The 18,373-nt window shown below is 50.1% G+C and overlaps 1 protein-coding gene across 1 annotated transcript; it reads left to right on the top strand.

Moving 5' to 3' along the window:
• Nucleotides 1-11,688: 11,688 nt before the first annotated feature.
• LOC141948965 (syncytin-2-like) lies at nucleotides 11,689-16,464 on the top strand. The gene is made up of 3 exons (XM_074882078.1): nucleotides 11,689-11,870; nucleotides 14,685-15,779; nucleotides 16,324-16,464. Exons 1-3 carry the CDS (start codon nucleotides 11,829-11,831, stop codon nucleotides 16,462-16,464), a joined length of 1,278 nt encoding a protein of 425 aa, XP_074738179.1. The 5' UTR covers nucleotides 11,689-11,828.
• The last annotated feature ends 1,909 nt before the right edge of the window (nucleotides 16,465-18,373 follow it).

Raw genomic sequence — 18,373 nt, 5'->3', positions numbered from 1 at the left:
AGGTGTCCTCAGGGGACCAGGTAGGTATCCTAGCTAGCACAGAGGACAATGTGAGCGTTCTGCAGATGAAAGGTGGCATCAGGAAAGGGTCTCAGGGAGGAAGGAGGGTGCAGAGTGCGCCACGGTGCCAAAAGAGGGCTGCGGGGCACGAGGTTGGCCTCAGTAGGCGTGGTGACAGCAGGAGCAGGGTGCTGAGACTGAAAGAGAGACAGAAGGCGGCTCTGGGACACGGTGCAAAAGTCAAGGCGTTCCAGCAATGTACAGATGTCCCCAGGGGATGAGCGACTGAATGGAGACATCCAAGACAGCAGTGAAGACTGTGAGAGAGCTCAGGGGCACAGAGAAAGCCTGAGGAAGGGTTCTGTCTGAGTAAGAGAGACACCGAACCCCCAGCTGGGCTTCTTTTTAAACACAATTTTAAAAAAACATTTACTATCTCAACATTAAATACAACCTGAAATGAAAAAACCTTCACACGCACAAGGTTAGACACATTCAGAAACTGACGCTCATTCAACAGCCACTCGATCCACCCCTCACTCCAAACATCCGTTCCACTGCCTACCTGCCACAGTGGCAGATCACCCCCATTCTAAACCCACCCCTGGAACTGCCTCACCGTGCGCCTCGGCAGCGTCGCTGCTCCACACGCCCCCACGGTGTCAGCCTTCCTAACCAGGAGCCAAGGAAGATGTTTCGCAACGGGCCCCGCTCCCACTCCTCCTTCGCTTGCGTTTGTACGCTCCGGCAAACCTCGCTCAAGGATTTTCTCTGGGGATCCAGATGGCCCTGTGTCACCTGCAGAACACAAAGCCCTGCAAAGCAAGGCGTAGTCAAAACCGACAGCGAGTGCTGCAGTGCAATACACAACCAGAACAACCGACGTGGGAGGAGCCGGGCTTTAAGGCCGAGGCCCACAAGGACACGGGGGGTGAAGTGCTGTAGGGGAGGGACCTCTATGGAAACAGAACTCTGAAGAGCACAGCTGTCATTCTGGCCCAGATCTCCTCCACAAAGGCAACCCTCCACAAACATCTGTGATGCAAAAGACGCCGTAAGCTCCACTCACGAGACGGGGAGTGCTCAACGGGCTCTTTTCCAAAGCAGCAAGGCATCCGAGACCCTATGGACGCCTACCACGGTGCATGCGCCGTGCAGAGAGCCCGCGGGGCACCACAGAGACGTGGGGAAGGCACTGCATACAAGACAGAACACAGACACCACAAACGACACAAGTACACTGACACAGGCCAGAACATGCACGTCCTGTGGGACAGACCCTGCTCTCTTCCCACAGACTTAAGGAAGCTTAAATAGCCCTCTCCACAGCCCTGATGGTAGAGCCTCTGCTGGCCCCACCCTACCCACGGCTTTTGCCCCTTGACTTACCTTTCAGAGAGCATGCTCCAGAATCCATCCTCATCAGGAGCACGTCATCTCACTGGGATGCTCCCGCATTCACCAGGTTCCTCTCCATCACCTGCAAGACAGAGCGCCCCCAGTCACCGACATGCCAGCCAGCACTGACCTCTACTGCAACAGCACCCTCCTGGGAAGTGCTGTGCTGCCCCCAAAAAGCAGGTGTTGCAGCCGTCATCTCCCGTGGAAGCCAGAAAACCAGAGAGGTAAAGCATCCGTTGTACTCAGAAGCAATCACTTGCTCTGTGGCTCCTGCCCTACTGCTCCTCTCTCTCCCACCAACTCACCTCAAATCCTGCACTCTTTGAGGAGCCTCCGCCGTCGAGCCAAGGGGTGCTGCAGCCAGTCGGCAGTCCGGCTGCAGCTCCTGCTCCTCACAGCCGCAGAGAATCGTAGTTCTGGCTAATGCCGGCTCCAGACAGCGGACACCCTGTCTCATTCCAGCTCCTGCTGGCTACAGGTCTGGCTCGGTGACGCTTCAACTCTGCACTGAAACTCCGCTTGATTTCAGCTCTTTCTCCTCACAGGCTCCAGCTACCGGCAACAGCCTGAGCTTTTGACAAGGCTGTAAATCAATCACTGTCAGAGCTTGAGTATTAGGAGTAAACATCCACCTTGTACATTCTCTAAGCATTCATTACTTTGGATTATTAATCAGGTCATAATTATTCTAAGCAGCGTACAAATAATTGCTGAACTCAAAGAGGGCACGTAGGGTCTGAAAAGCGCGTTTCCCCCCCGAGACCACCTCAGACATGGAGTTTGGCCTGGTGCACGCCGGCCTCCCAAGCTTCGGGGTCCCATGCCACCCCAAACCCCACCCCCTCCTTTCCCCCGTAGCCCCCAGGGCCCTCCCACACCCCTCCGCCTCTCACCTGCCTGCAAAACCAGCCAAACTGCATTCTGCTTTTGGCCCCCAAACCAGACGCCTTAGTGCCTCTTTCTGAGCCCAAAAACCTGCCTGCTGAGCCGCTTCTCAAGTCCCAAAAATTCACGACTTGACCTTTGTTTCTGAGCCAAAAGCCACACAACTCCGTCTGTTTCTGAGTCCCTCAATCAGCCACATGCGTCTGCTCTCAAGTCCCAGGAAGGCAAAACGTTGCCTCCATTTCTGGCCCACAGCACAGCTCACCCCGTCTGCTCTCTGACCCCCTCCGCAGTCCCCACGGGCGATGCCGAGGGTTGGGGGGGTGGGGTGAATGCAGCCACCCCACAGCCCTGCACTCCCAGAGCCCCACGGGCAGGTTTGGGGAGCGCTTGGGGATTGCAGCACTTCCGGGGGCCGCCACCGCGCATGCGCACTGCCGGGGCACGGGCACACCGGTCCTGGGAGAGCCGCGGGCAGCCCGCGGGAAACCGCACGAACCCGCCACAAAACCGCCCCTCGCGCTGCACCGCGGGGCCGCGCCGGTAGCGAGGACTGTGCCGTGCCGCGCGCGCCCCCGGGAGCGACGCAGCTGCCGGGCAGCCGAGTGCACAAAAACTACAGCTCCCGGCGTGCCCCGGGGAGCAAACATGGCCGACCGGAAGACCCGCTCACGTGACTACAGCACCTCCCACACCGCCACAGGCGGCCGTCCCGCCTTTCTGACCCTACGGGGACACCATTCTTCCCCCCCCCCACCCCGTCGCCCATGCACCCAGAAGCCCGGCCGAGCGCAGCGCCGCGCGGCTCCGGGAAGCGCCGCTGCCGCCCGGCCCCGACCCCGAGCGGCTTCTGCCGCCGGTCCCGCCGCAACGCGCGCCCCCACCCCGTTGCGGCTTTCCCCGGCAGCCGCCAGGCGAACGACCGCGCGGCCCCGCTCACCTTCTCTCTGCTGCTCCCTCGGCTCGCACCGGCTCCTCCTCCAGCACCGCCCGCTGGAGGTGGACAGGGAGGGGCCACTGCCCGCAGCCTCACAGCCCGCCCCGGGGGCTCCTCCAGCCCGGCCCACGCTCCCTCCCCCCTCCCCCCCCCCCCGGTAACTATAGCGACCAGCACCGGGATTAAGGCCAGGCAGCGTGTCCTCAGTGCAGCCTCTGGAAGAGGGCAAGAGGCAGAAGCACTGACCGTTATTGCCGTAGATCGGCACCGGCGCTGCCGTTCCGCGCTTTGCGCCCCGAGCACCCGCCGACAGCGCGCACGGGGGGGGGGGGGGGGGGGGGGCGGCACTTCCCGAGCATGACCATCGGCACGGCCGTGCGCGGGGAAGGTGCAATTCCGAATAGGGTCCGGGCGGGAACAGTGACCCGCGGCAAGGTGCAATCCCGAATAGGGTCCGGGCGGAAACAGTGACCCGCGGCGAGGTGCAACCCCGAATAGGGTCCGGGCGGAAACAGTGACCCGCGGCGAGGTGCAACCCCGAATAGGGTCCGGGCGGAAACAGTGACCCGCGGCGAGGTGCAACCCCGAATAGGGTCCGGGCGGAAACAGTGACCCGCGGCAAGGTGCAACCCCGAATAGGGACCGGGCGGAAACAGTGACCCGCTGCAAGGTGCAACCCCGAATAGGGTCCGGGCGGAAACAGTGACCCGCAGCGAGGTGCAACCCCGAATAGGGTCCGGGCGGGAACGGTGACCCGCGGCAGGTGCAACCGCGAATAGGGTCTGGGCGGGAACAGGGACCCGCAGCAAGGTGCAACTCCGAATACGGTCCGGGCGGAAACAGGGACTTGGGGGAGATAGTGTGGGAGGGGTGGGTGTAACTGATGTGGTGGGGTCGTGCGTGGGCGGTGAGGTTTCAGCTGTGAAGGGAGGTGAAGTTTTGTAGAGGGGGCTCGTTTGGGGGTGGTTCAGTGTGTAGTGGTGCAAGAGTTGTGTATGGAAAAGAATCAAAAATAGTAAGTCCCGAGCCATGGCCAAAATGCCTAGGACTAATCAGTTTTATTTTTTAAAACCAAAATTTTATTTATTTCATTACTCCCAGGCAACAACCATGTTACAGTGCTGCTAATTCCCTCTTAACTAAATAGACTGAAGGAGGCAGAGAGGGACTGAGGGAGGCAGATAGACAGAGAGGGACTGAAGGAGGCAGACAGACAGAGAGGGAGTGAGGGTCAAAGCGAGACAGAGATACAAATACAGACAAACACAAAGGCTAAGGCAGAGAGTCAAAGTCAGAGAGACTCTAAGACAAGAGTCAGACCTAGACAGAGAGAGAGTCAAACTCAGGCATAGAGGGGCAAAGTCAGACAAGGAGAAAGACAGAGGAGCAGAGTCAGACAGAGGTAGAGAGAGAGACCAAATCACACATCCAAAAAACCCACACTGGAGCCAACCCCAGCAACTACACCTTTTTTAAAGCTACATTACAAAACAGCTTTTACTTCTTTATTAGAGTTCGAACCAAGAGCACATACACTTTCATTGAGCCTACATTGCTCAAAACCCTTTATTTACTTTGGAAACCTTCCAAGCACTGCAAGCACCTTCACTACATGCACATTACAAACCACCTTTTACATACTTATTAAACCTTGGAACCAACAGCAAATACACCTTTATTGAACCTACCTTACACAAAAACTTATGGACTTCAAAACCCCTACAACCATGATGAGTGCTTTACCTACCACTATTACCTCTCACAGCATTTATGGTCATTTCACACATGACCATTAGCATCATGTCTTTACTAACTAGATTCATAACTGTTTAGAGACTATGACATACATGACTCCAGCAACACCATTCCCAAGGACCACACAAAACCACCCTGCCTGCAAAAATGCCATCCCTAGACTGCTCCATGTCAAAACACGGGCAACAACTGTCACCTCGCTGAGTGGCTAGGACCCGGGTGAAAAATAAAATCCCCCAGTTAGGGTATTTTACTTTTTTCCTTAACTACTCAAAAAAACACCACCTGCAACAAAAAAACCCACATTACATTACGCAGTCATGCACAGGCAAACACATTCTAAACACACCATGCATTCACCTACCCCACTAACCCCGCCCTGCTCTCAGCAAAGCCATCCCCCTCCCTGACCACCACAACACGCCCTCACCCCGTGGCTCCATGGCTCCTCAGGAATGCCGTTCCCAGGGGCCTCCAAAACCGCCCTGCCTGCAAAAACCCCATCCCTACACCGCTCTGCATCCAAACATTGGCAACGATCGTCACCTTGCAGAGTGGCCGGGACCGGGGAAAAAAAAAACCCAGCCAGGGGAAAAAAAAATCCCCCGGCTGGGGTTTTTTTATTCTGTTTTTTTGTTTTCTACCTACTCAAAAAACACCATCTGCAACAAAAAAAAACCCAGTTACATTAAACAGTCATGCACAGGCAGACACATTCTAAACACACCACTCATTCAGCTACCCCACTAACCACCCCCTGCTCTCAGCAAACCCACCCGGCCATCTGACCCCCACAACACTTCCTTGCCCCATTGCTGCGGCACTCCTCAGAACTTGCTTCCTGAAGGCCTCCAAAATCACCCTGCCTGCGAACACCACAGCCTGAGCCTAACATCCACCCAAACGCTGGCCATGAACATCACCCGACAGAGCAGCCAGGACTAAGTGACAATAAACCAGGTCAGGGAGATAAAGAAGTCCCCCTGCTCAACAGTTTCTTCACTGTTTTTAAAAGACGCATTAACTCTCGCTACATTCAATATACCCTGAAATGAAAAACATCCTCACATACAAGGATAGACACCTTCTGAAACTAACACTCATTTAACATCTACTCTATCTAACCATCACCTGTCAGTGGGGCAGATCACCCCAATACCATAACCATGCTTGGAACCGCACCATCATACACCTCAAGCCATCACAACCGCTTCACGTGATTCCACACCACAGGCCCTCATAGCTGGAAGAAGAGGAATATGTTTCCCTCTGTGTACCCCTCCCGGTCCTTCTTTGCTTCATTTTGTACACTGCAGCAAACTTCATGGAAGGATTTGCTTCTGGAATCCCGGTGGCCCTATTGTACCTGCAAAAGACAAGAGAGGGAACTCTAGAGCCTGCTTACTGATAACTACTGGCCATCTCCAAAACCAACCTACACCACCTCCACCCCAACAGGCCACATTCACCAGCACATTATCATCCCCTTCTGGGACCTTTCCACCCCATCGAGAATGGCTACAAACACACAAATCAGCACCACCTCAAACACACACATCTACATGCTCACAAACATGGCCTAAGGATGCAACAGTACCACACAGGGTAGACTTAATGCCAGTCCAAAAGACACAGCCTGACAGTACACGCAACGATGCCGAGGTGACGTGACACAGACACCCCCGTGTGGCCTGCCGTGTGAGAATGCCAGAACACTGAATGATATATGGGCGATAACCCCCCAGTGAGCAGTCGAGACAAAATGCTGTGAAAGACTAAAGACTACAAAGACACAGGGAGGATTCCCTTGGAAGACCTCACAAGAAAGAGTCACAGAGGTGAGACCTGGTGGTTTAGTCTGAGACTAAGTTACATGAAAGACCAACCAAATACATCTACAATGCTGAACTGGATCAGTAACATTGAGCTTCTATATCACACTGACTACCAAGACAGAATGGGCACTGTGCCAATAACTCAAGGCTGCAAAATGCAATGGATGGTGACTGCACGCAGAGTAGGATGTGAGTATGCCAGAGGGTCCTCAACAGTGAAGGTCAAGACAAACATTGACACATCACATAACTAAGGCACACTAGGCATACTACACAACTCTACCAACTCATCTCAGAGCTGCTTTGCCAGTATCACTCACCATTTCTAGTTTCTTGCCACAAGGTGCCTGCAAGAAAAATATGAAAGCTATTGCTGATGTACAGGCTTCCCTCGTGCTACCTCACAATTCAGTTGAGATCTTCTCAATTCCCACTCACATGAACACTGGCTTGACAAGGTCACACAATACAGATATAGAGCTACGCAATGCTCTTGCCACTTTAATGCCATACAGCGTAACACTCACATCAGACAAAACCAAACAGAACGCCCAGAGACGCACGCACTGCCATACACAGGCCCCAGGCCCACTATCTGCCCCCAATTTAACAAAACCTCAAGAGCCCTCCCACTGACCCTGATGTCCTACCCCCTCTTCTCACCCTACCCCACTCACTGAAAGGTAAGTCAAGGGACCAAAGCAGAGAGCACAGTCCGTAGTTCATCCTCATCAGCAGCACATTATCTAACTGGGGTTTCCCAGCATTCACCAGGTTCATCACCTGCAAGACAGAGCACCACGTGTCACCGACACGCCGACCTGTATCAACCTCTACCGCAATGACACCCTCCTCAGAAGAGCCGCACCGCTCCCAATAACTGTATGCTGCACCCCGCCCCATCTCTCATGAAAGCCACAAAACTGGAGAAATGCTGCCACCATCCTACTCAGAAGCAATTGCCCACTCGGCATCTCCGAGCCTGCTGCTCCTCTCTTCCACCAACTCACCTCAAATCCTCTGCTGTTTGAGCAGAGACTTCACAATGCATGCAAAAGCAAAGAAAATGGTCATTCCAATTGCCACGTGATCCTCAGCAATTCAGGTCTGATCAGACCGATTAACAACTCTCTCACCTTTTCTGAAACTGCCCTTGACTCTGCAACATCAACCCTCTGGGAACGAGAGTGGCACCTGCAAAATAAACAGACAAAAAAGCATGGAGTGAGATGCGGCCCGAATCCTCAGCTGGCTCACGGTGCTTCCTCTCCCCTGCTCATTTACCTCAGCCGCTCAGAGATGGATTCTTCCATCTGCTGTGCCAAGGCCTGATCACCATCGAAAGAACTAAAACAGGATATGATTTTAGCTACAACAATATTATGACACCTCAAAGAACTGCTGCATCAGCACACAGGTCATCACTCACCTTGCCAAACTCCAAGGGTGCAGGTATCCCACTTCGCACATTGATTCACACCTAGAAAATAAAACCCGAGTAAGCCCATCAGAGCCACCGGTCACACAGATGCTCTGTTATCTTCCACCACCCTCCAGGAAGCAGCTTCTCGCTTTGAGCCTAAACAACCCAAACAACATAAGGCAAGCCACCTCATTGTTAACCAAGACTTTTATGAGACCAAAGGTTTGTCCTCCATTTCTGTCTCCCTTCTAACTACTACCAAAATACCCAAAACCCTAAATATTGAGCCCCACATACAAGCTAAGAGTCATTCAATGTTCAACCCACTCAACTACTGCACAAACTGCCACTCCCAGCAAGTCCACCCTCCAGCACCTGCCAAACACAAGGAGATTAACTCTGTGGCAGCTGTCTACAGCTACTTGCCCGGAGATGGACTGTATGATCTTTGCCAAAAGCATCTGGGCAGATCCAGGTTATTACTACACAACTACAAACCTACACTCCCCTCATCTTTACTACAGCTAAACTCCTGGGCAGGACAGCTGCACCCCTGGCACAGACCTACACCACACACAGACACCACAAGTGAAGCGACTGTGAGACACAAGAAGACCACAAGCGAGAAGAACGATGACTGTAGGGAAGATGCTGCCGGCAGAGAAGCCCTACAGCACCACGATAGCACAGACGCATTGAAGCGGCCCCAAAATGAGAGTCGACCGCTGCAGCCTGTGAGACAAAGCTACCATTGAAACCAGAACAACGGATACAGGAGAAGCCGGGCTTCAATGTCGGGGGAGGCAGCGGGTCTGCCTCTAGTCTAACTGAAGAAGAATTTAACCTTGAAGAAATTCCAGTGTATCCATGAGAGGCGAGAAAGTCCCGAGAAGTGCCATGGAAACAAGATTAGAGAACTAAGATAAGAAGAACTGTCCTGACGATTCAGGCGAGAAACTATCACCCAATCGTGAACTGTTAGTTACTAAAGTAAACCAATCCTGTATGAACACCTACTTTGAAGAAGGTTATAAAAAAGCTTGTTAAAACAATAAAGGGGCTTTTGCAGCCATTTTGGTCGCTTTCACACAATCTGATGTTTGTCGTGTCCGTCTCAACTGCGACAAATGGTGACCCCGACGTGATAAATTAGAGCGACGTGATTGATTAGAGCAACGTGATTAGAGCAAAGTGGTCATTTAAAGGAGAATTATAACGGCGGCGGGAAGAGCCGCGGAGACGGAGCCCGGTGTAGCTGAGAGCAGAGGGAATCTGCCTGGTCCGGACCTGAATTTCGACACCTAAAAAGGTGAGCCACCGGGAACGGGACTGTAATTATGGGGCAGTCATTAACAAAGGAAGAGGAGACAATTTTGTCTACCTGGAAAGCCCTATTAAAAAGAAAGGGGGTTAAAACCTCAGAACAAAGCCTGAAAAAGATTTTGCTATGGAGTAAGATACAAGGCTTTGAAGCCACAACAGTTACTGCATTCAGTGTGAGTGCATGGCAAGCAGTAGGATTGAAAATATTGGATGAGGTCTCTAAAGGACAAAAAGAGGCATGTGAGTTGGCAACCACATGGCGCTTATTGAGTGAAACCTTAAAGGAATGGAAGATAGAGCGTGAGGCCTCTGATGGGAAACTAACAGACATTCGACCTGAAGACAATGACGGGGAGGACTGTGGCAAAGGGACAAAGGCAGTGGATACCTCAGCCTCAGGAATAGCAGGCAGGAAACCCCTCACGGGCAAAAGCAGATCGCGCCCTCGCCCACCTCCTCCTCCTCCACCATTAAATATTTTGCGGGGCGATGAGGAGCCCCCCCCACCTAGTGGTGCAGCGGCGGCCCCTAGCGGCGCAGCAGCAGAAGGGGTGATTCCATCAGCCCCCCCCGAGGAGGAAAATAGGGCGGGTAACACAGAGCCAGAGAGCGAGAGCGAAAATGAAAGTGAGGGAGAAGAAGCTTTAACCACGGCTTTACAAACTCTACATATCACAGATAAACCCATGGTGAAGAAAGCCCAGCCATGGACTCTCCCTCCATCCACAGTAACTGTAATTCCAAGGTCCCCTGATCGATTTTGGGAGGGAGTTAGAAAGTATGCTGCTGAGGCTGGCAACTGGGATCTGGTTGAACGCCTCAGCCCATACTCTCCAACCCCGGCATGTCCAAAGCCTGTAGATATAGCAGCAGAGGCTTATGGTGCATTCCCTGTTTATAAAGCTGTTGCAGGCACAAATGAGCATGATGAGCACAATCCGATCAGTTGGAAGGTGGTGCAGGATTTGCAGAATAAAGCACAGAAATTTGGAATCAATTCTCCTGAGGTGATGCAACTTATTCGAATAATCAGCACAGATTTGTTGTGTCCATATGATGTTACACATCTCGCACAAGTGCTGTTTCAGCCAGTACAATTACAAGTGTTTCAATCTACTTGGAGGCAGATGGCACGAGCAGCTGCACAAAATAATGCTCGACTGCCACAAGACGATCCGAGGTTAGGACTCGGAGAAGACGCCTTGCTTGGCGAGGGACCATTTAGTAACCCTCAGCTGCAAGCTACGTGGCCTCCGATTGTCCTTGAACAGGCACAACACATAGGGATTACAGCATTAAAGCGAACCATGGAAATGGCAGCTCCAAAACAGAAGTATATTGCTATCCGGCAAGGTCCTAAAGAACCCTTTTTGCAATTTGTAGAAAAAATATCTGCTGCATTGGAGAAACAGGTAGAAGATGAAACGTTAAGACAAATGTTGTGCAAACAGCTAGCAAAGGATAATGCTAATGAGGACTGCCAAAAGATAATACAGTCTTTACCAGGAGATCCTTCTATTCCTGACATGGTGGCCGCATGTTCAAAGGTTGGTACAGTGGAACATAAAATGGCGGCTTTAGCTACTGCCATGAACATGCGAAATACAGGAAAATGCTTTGGATGTGGTAAAGACGGTCATATGAAAGTAAATTGCCCGAACAGAAGGTCGGCAGGCAAGCAGCCCATGACTGTCCCACCAGGAACTAATTGCAATAAATGTGGGAAATTGGGACATTTCGCGAAACAATGTCGTTCCAAGTTTCATGCTAACGGGCAACCGATACAGGGAAACCACAAGAGGAGTGCGAGAGGGCACGCGAGGACATCAAATCCCCTCCAGACAGCAGGTCAAATCCCCTCTGTGAGCAGCTATCAGCCGCAACAACTGGCTCAGCAGGGTTGGATGTATCCACCGCCGACACAATAACTATAGCTACAAAAGACATTGTTAAGGTCCCTCTTGAGGCGAGGGGTCCCATAGGACGAGGACTGAGTGCGTTACTTATAGGAAGATCAAATAGCACCTTAAACGGATTAATCGTGCATGTGGGAGTCATTGATGCTGACTTTACGGGTCAAATTTGTGCATTAGTTTCGACCCTTTATCCACCTGTTACGATTCCAAAAGGTACTCGTCTTGCTCAACTTGTTCCTTTTTTGAGTTGTGTCCCAAAAGCAGAACAGCGACTGCGAGGCGATGGAGGCTTCGGTTCTACAGGACCCCCTCAAGTGTGCTGGTCTCAGACTGTCTCATCATCTCGACCACATATGACGTGCACGCTGTCAAATCATGGACATTCACCGACTACAGTAAGGCTTGTGGGGCTCCTAGATACGGGCGCCGATGTGACTATTATTTCTAACTATCTGTGGCCATCCACCTGGCCAACAGAGGATGTGGACACAGGGGTAGTGGGGCTGGGAGGCTCCGCACGAGCAAGAACAGCAGCTACGGCAATTCTGATCACCAATCCTGAGGGCCAACAAGCAGTCGTTAAACCATATGTGACAGCAGCTCCCCTCAATCTATGGGGGAGAGATTGCTTGTCACAGTGGGGGGTGAAGATTACTACGGATTTTTAACGGGGGCCACTGTGCTGCAGGGTGTTAGGCAACCCACGCTTGTTTTAACTTGGTTAACGAATAACCCTGTGTGGGTGGATCAGTGGCCCCTACCAATGGAGAAATTAAAGGCCCTGCAAGAATTGGTGGCAGAACAGCTAGCTGCTGGACACATTGAACCCTCTCAGAGCCCCTGGAATACTCCAGTGTTTGTGATAAAAAAGAAATCAGGAAAATGGCGATTTTTGCATGACCTGCGGCAGATCAATGCTGTCATGGCCACGATGGGGGCTCTACAACCAGGCATGCCTTCACCGGCCATGATCCCTCAAGATTGGGAAATCATTGTCATGGATCTCAAGGATTGTTTTTTTACAATACCATTAGCTTGTCAAGACAGGGAAAAATTTGCATTCTCTGTGCCTTCTGTCAATCATGCAGAACCTGCAAAAAGATATCAATGGAAAGTTCTGCCGCAGGGCATGAAAAATTCACCAACAATTTGTCAATGGTTTGTGGCACAAGCTTTGTCACCTGTAAGGGAAAGATTCCCTACCAGTTATTGTTACCATTACATGGATGACATCCTGTTAGCATCAAACAACAAGGAGCAGTTGAATGACATGGAGAATGTGACTAGAAATTCATTACAACACTATGGATTAGTTATCGCCCCTGAAAAGGTGCAGAAAGTAGAACCCTGGAAGTATTTAGGACTAACAGTCACAGGTAGGCAGGTAATGCCTCAACCTGTGAAACTTAACCTTGAAGTTAAAACCCTTAATGATGTACAGAAGTTAATGGGATCTCTGAATTGGATTAGACCCTATCTCGGACTGACCAATTCACAACTGCAACCTTTATTGGAATTATTAAAAAATTCCAATGATCCAACAGAACCCAGAGTATTAACTGAGGAAGCATTAAAGGTAATTCACATGGTGGAACGATCTATACACGAGAAATTTGTTTCTCGAATAGATCTGTCTCAATTGGTGCAACTCTTTGTACTAATTGACAAAACTGTACCATTTGGTGCTTTGGTGCAGTGGAATTCTGAGTGGGATGACCCACTGCACATTCTAGAATGGATGTTTCTGTCATTCCGACCACGAAAAACTGCTCCTGGACTGTTTGAGCTTATTGCTGATGTAATCATAAAAGCCAGAAAACGATGTACAGAACTAACAGGGCGTGACCCAGCTAAGATTGTTTTACCTGTTCAAAATTGGTATTTTGAATGGTGCTTGGCAAATAATTATGAACTACAGGCAGCCATGGCGGGTTTTCAAGGACAGGTGTCATATCACCTGCCGTCACACCCGCTACTGAAATTTGCTCGAGAAATACCATTTGGTCAAAAAAATTTAAGCCGCCCAGAACCAGTGAACGGCCCTACTGTTTTTACAGATGGCTCAGGAAAAACAGGTAAAGCAGCAGTAGTATGGTATGAAAACAACAACTGGAACAACAAAGTAGTATATCAAAATGGTTCTCCACAAGTAGTAGAGCTACGTGCAATGGCTGTTGTTTTTTCTATTTTTTCTGTTCCTGTAAATATTGTAACTGACTCAGCATATGTAGCTAACTTAGTTTCTAGACTAGACAAAGTGGTTTTGACCATGTCAGACAATCAATTATTATTTGATGTACTTTTAGAACTCTGGAAAAGTATTCAACTACGGACAGAACCTTATTTTATCATGCACATCCGTAGTCATACCACTTTACCAGGATTTTATACAGAAGGTAATGCCAGAGTGGATGCTCTTGTTTCCGCTATGGCTCTTAATACTGTTCCTAACATAAAGCAACAAGCTGTATTATCACATCAATTTTTTCACCAAGGATATCGAGCTTTACGACGGCAGTTCGGCTTGTCTCATGCGGAAGCTCGGTCTATTGTAGCCGCCTGCCCTGACTGCCAAGGAACTCACACACCAGTGTATTTTGGTACTAACCCCAGAGGTATGCAGGCTTTACAGATTTGGCAAAGTGATGTTACTCACATAAATGAATTTGGCCGACAGAAGTATGTTCATGTTTCCATTGATACTTATTCTCATGCCTTAGTAGCAACAGCACATAACGGGGAGACAGGAAAAGATGTAGTTCGACACTTCCAAAAGGCTTTCTCTATGCTTGGGGTACCACGCCAAATAAAAACGGACAATGGCCCAGCATACATTTCACAGAAGGTTCAAACATTTTTTAATTTGTGGGGTGTTACTCATGTTACAGGAATTCCCCATTCCCCAACAGGACAAGCAATTGTTGAGCGTGCACATAGTACGTTGAAGCGGCAGCTTCAAAAACAAAAAGGGGGAATGATTGGGGAACCACCACAGGCATGTTTAGATAAAGCAGTTTATGTTCTTAACTTTCTCCATTACGGGGATAATTCTTCTTTACCTCCTCTTTTTCAGCATTTCTCTTCTCTTTTTTCAAAACAGGATTTGCAAAAAGACATCAAAGTGCATGTTAGAGATCTAATTACTGGCCAGTGGAGTGGACCATGTGAATTATTAACCTGGGGCAGGGGTTATGCTTGTGTCTCTACAGATGCCGGCCCTCGCTGGGTTCCTGCTCGGTGTGTTCGGCCTGTGCTGGAACCTGCATCAGGCTGAAGGATGGGTAGTTCCACAACCCAAGCAGAATATCTGGGTAACTTTGGCAAATATGACACATCAAGAAACCTTGTGCCTTTCTACTGCGAACCCGGAAAATCCATTCTCCACCTGTTTGGTGGGAGTGCCAGTAGACACATGGCCAATCCCACAAACCCTTCAGGCTTTCTCTCTTTGCAACTCTTCAAAAAATTGTACAGATAATTGGGATGGTGTATATAGTCACCTTCCACAGGTTACGCAAGAACCCCAAGAGCTAGAGTTGCTAGGCTCTGTTATAATGGATGCTTGTGTGTTTTTTAATTACTCCTATAACACCACACGGAGAGGGCAAAATGTGAATGCAACTAATGCTGCTTATCATAATTCAACTGCTTGGTGCAATTATACTTCGACTAACATCTCACGATCTTTTGCTGTTCCTCTTGCATTACCTCCTGGTGTGTTTCTAATCTGTGAAGATCGTGCCTGGGGAGGCGTCCCATCTAAACTGAATGGAGGCCCGTGTAGCCTCGGACGTCTCACGTTATTAACACCAAATGTGTCAATGATTCTGAATATGACTCGAAAACATAAGCGAGTCCCAAGGACCGTTCATCGGTTTGAAAGTTCTTGTCGAGATAACGTTGAATTCTGGAATCCAGGCCAGATCATAACGGCCTCCATATTGGCACCAGGAGTTGGTGTTGCAAATGCCTTAACGACTTTGAATAAGTTGGGATGTTGGCTTAGCAAACAGACTAATGCTACTTCTTTAGCTTTAAGTGGCCTTTTAACTGATGTTGATAGTGTTAGACATGCTACTTTACAGAACAGGGCTGCAATTGACTTTTTGCTTTTAGCGCAAGGACATGGATGTGAAGATTTTGAAGGAATGTGTTGCATGAATTTGTCTGACCACTCAGAATCTATTTTTAAAAGTATACAGCAGCTGAAGGATGGTGTGAGGCGTCTAACAGAAGAGGACGGATTGGACTGGCTTACAAGGATGTTTAAAGGATGGGGACTTTCTGGATGGTTGATATCTCTGGTCAAAACTGTGGGGGTCATGATCTTGGTAATTGTGACTGTGCTTTGATGTTGCCATGTCTTGTCAGTCTTCTGCAAAGGGCCCTGCAGAAGACTGCTTCTGCAATATTTCTAGCACAAATACAAAAAGGGGGAATTGTCGGGGGAGGCAGCGGGTCTGCCTCTAGTCTAACTGAAGAAGAATTTAACCTTGAAGAAATTCCAGTGTATCCATGAGAGGCGAGAAAGTCCCAAGAAGTGCCATGGAAACAAGATTAGAGAACTAAGATAAGAAGAACTGTCCTGACGATTCAGGCGAGAAACTATCACCCAATCGTGAACTGTTAGTTACTAAAGTAAACCAATCCTGTATGAACACCTACTTTGAAGAAGGTTATAAAAAAGCTTGTTAAAACAATAAAGGGGCTTTTGCAGCCATTTTGGTCGCTTTCACACAATCTGATGTTTGTCGTGTCCGTCTCAACTGCGACACTTCAAGGCCTAAGACATGGGGATGAAATCCCAGAAGACTACCACGTGCCAAAAGAACTCTCAAAAACACACAGCTGCAGGTGCCATCTAGCTCGCCCACGCTAGAGACCACTGCTCAAGAACATCCTCGATGCAACACGCACCTGATGAATCCACGCTTCGAGTTACAATTGCAAGACAAGAAAGGCTCGACGGGCACTAAGCCGATGAGTTGATGCACGTGAGACTCTTGGGAGGGCTATTGAGATGCCAGCTGATCATAAAGAGCTACACAGACATCAAGACCTGAGGACTGCATGGTATAAGATACATAATACACAACACAGACACAGGCTGGAACTGCCCTGCCCAGCACACAGTATTCTGGTGCTGAGAATTAACTCGCTCCCTTTGTGGGCACAAAGGGCACTGCTCCTGCACAGTCCTCTCCCCTACGCTAACATGAGAAGGCCTCCCTGCAATTCCCAACCCTGTCCCTTCCACCCAGACCCTTCCCAACCCTGGACCCTCAACTTATCTTTCAGAGGACCAGGGGCCAGAGTCGTCTTCCACAATAACCACATGGGCTAACTGGGATGTTCCTGAGCCACCAGGTTCCTCTGCATCATCTGCAGGACACCCACAAAGAGTGCGACCAGTCAGCATCATGCCAGCCGATGGCAACCTCTTTCATAACACCCTCCTCAGAAGCGCCGCTCGCCTCCTCGTTCCAGAGTCAGACACTGCAGCCATCATTGCTTGTGGTACCTAAGATACCAAGAGACACAAAATCACCGTTGCACTTCTGACAAGTCACCCGCCCCTGCTCCTCCTTGTTACCGCCCCACCTCACCTCAAATGCTCATCCGACTCCAAAGGCTGCCTGCACAGCACCTGCAAAACCAAAGAGAAACATTTTGCTTAGATGTCATGGGACGCTTTGCTCTTAAACGCAGACCCGGCCGATGCCGCCTCACCTTCTCAGACCGCTCGTCGAGCATGCGGCTTCACCCTTCCAAGGCTACGAATGTCACCTGCAAAAACCAAAGTAACACTTGGTGGGATGCTGCCCAAAACTACAGCCCACCCACACCAATAACCCTCTCCCACTCCTTCACCTTGTGTGCTCACCCACCCCACCTCTGCCAGTCACGGGTTCTCCTGTGGAGACTTGGATACCGCCTGTAAGACACAAACAGGGGATGCTTCTTACTTCACCAACAATACGATGCCTGAAAAATAACTGATATTTGAGCACACTGGTCATACCACACCTCATTCAACTCGCCTCTGGTGCCGCTGTCTTTCTTCACACCTTCAAAACAAGACATGCTTATAGCCTACTCACATAGACACCGGTCACGTCGTCCCTCTGACGCCACACATCGACCTACCTTCTCACGGTGCTCCGCTCACCTCCTCTGTCACCCTTTGTCCCACGGGTCACCCCTCTGCACCTGAAAAAATAGCATCGAACAAGTCACCTGCATGCCGAGTGACGGCTTAACAATTCCAGAGGTCTCCTTTAGGTATGCCATCTAGATTGTCATTGCAGCCTGCCATTAAACACAACCTGGTCATCCCCAGCATCTCTGCATAACACTACAGAGAAAAGTTTTACGCCTGCTGCATATATGGCTACTTGCTCTGAAACAGACTGCACACCTTGGCCTACAAAACCTAGCCTTATCACCCTATTAACTATAGATTCTTATTGCTATTCTTTTGTTGGCTATCACTGCTGTGCCCCCAGGCAGAGCAGCTCCAACCCAGACATAAACAGGCACAGACCAACACTGCACACATATAAGACAAATGCTGTGACCGACACATTAAAACAAGCTCTCTAAGAATGACCCCTCGGCCACAGACAGTGCCAGATGAGAAGACCTAGGGGGCCAAGAGGAAGAATCCATGGCAGGCTGAGAAGAGCCAAACACTGTGGCCCAAGACGAAAACAGACAGGAGCAACTGGGATGAGTCATATGCAAGACAGCTTACTTCAAGACCTAAGCATAGAAAGATGCAGGGAAGAACATCCAGAAAAGGTCTTTGCAATGATGGACCGCTCGAGATCAAAGATGTTAATACAGCCTAGAACAATGCTACAAAAGCAGACCGACCTGAAACTTCCGAGACCTATCC

Source organism: Strix uralensis, chromosome 12 (assembly GCF_047716275.1).
Source record: "Strix uralensis isolate ZFMK-TIS-50842 chromosome 12, bStrUra1, whole genome shotgun sequence".
Taxonomy (NCBI): domain Eukaryota; kingdom Metazoa; phylum Chordata; class Aves; order Strigiformes; family Strigidae; genus Strix; species Strix uralensis.
This window is presented reverse-complemented; position numbering and strand designations above follow the sequence as displayed.

Excerpts from the sequence above, each read along its gene's own strand:
- LOC141948965 (XM_074882078.1), top strand. The coding sequence starts at position 11,829 with ATGACGTGCACGCTGTCAAATCATGGACATTCACCGACTACA. Across the intron at positions 11,871-14,684 it reads ATGGACATTCACCGACTACA|ATGCCGGCCCTCGCTGGGTT; the intron begins GTAAGGCTTGTG and ends GTGTCTCTACAG. Across the intron at positions 15,780-16,323 it reads CTGGATGGTTGATATCTCTG|CTGCAGGTGCCATCTAGCTC; the intron begins GTCAAAACTGTG and ends AAAAACACACAG.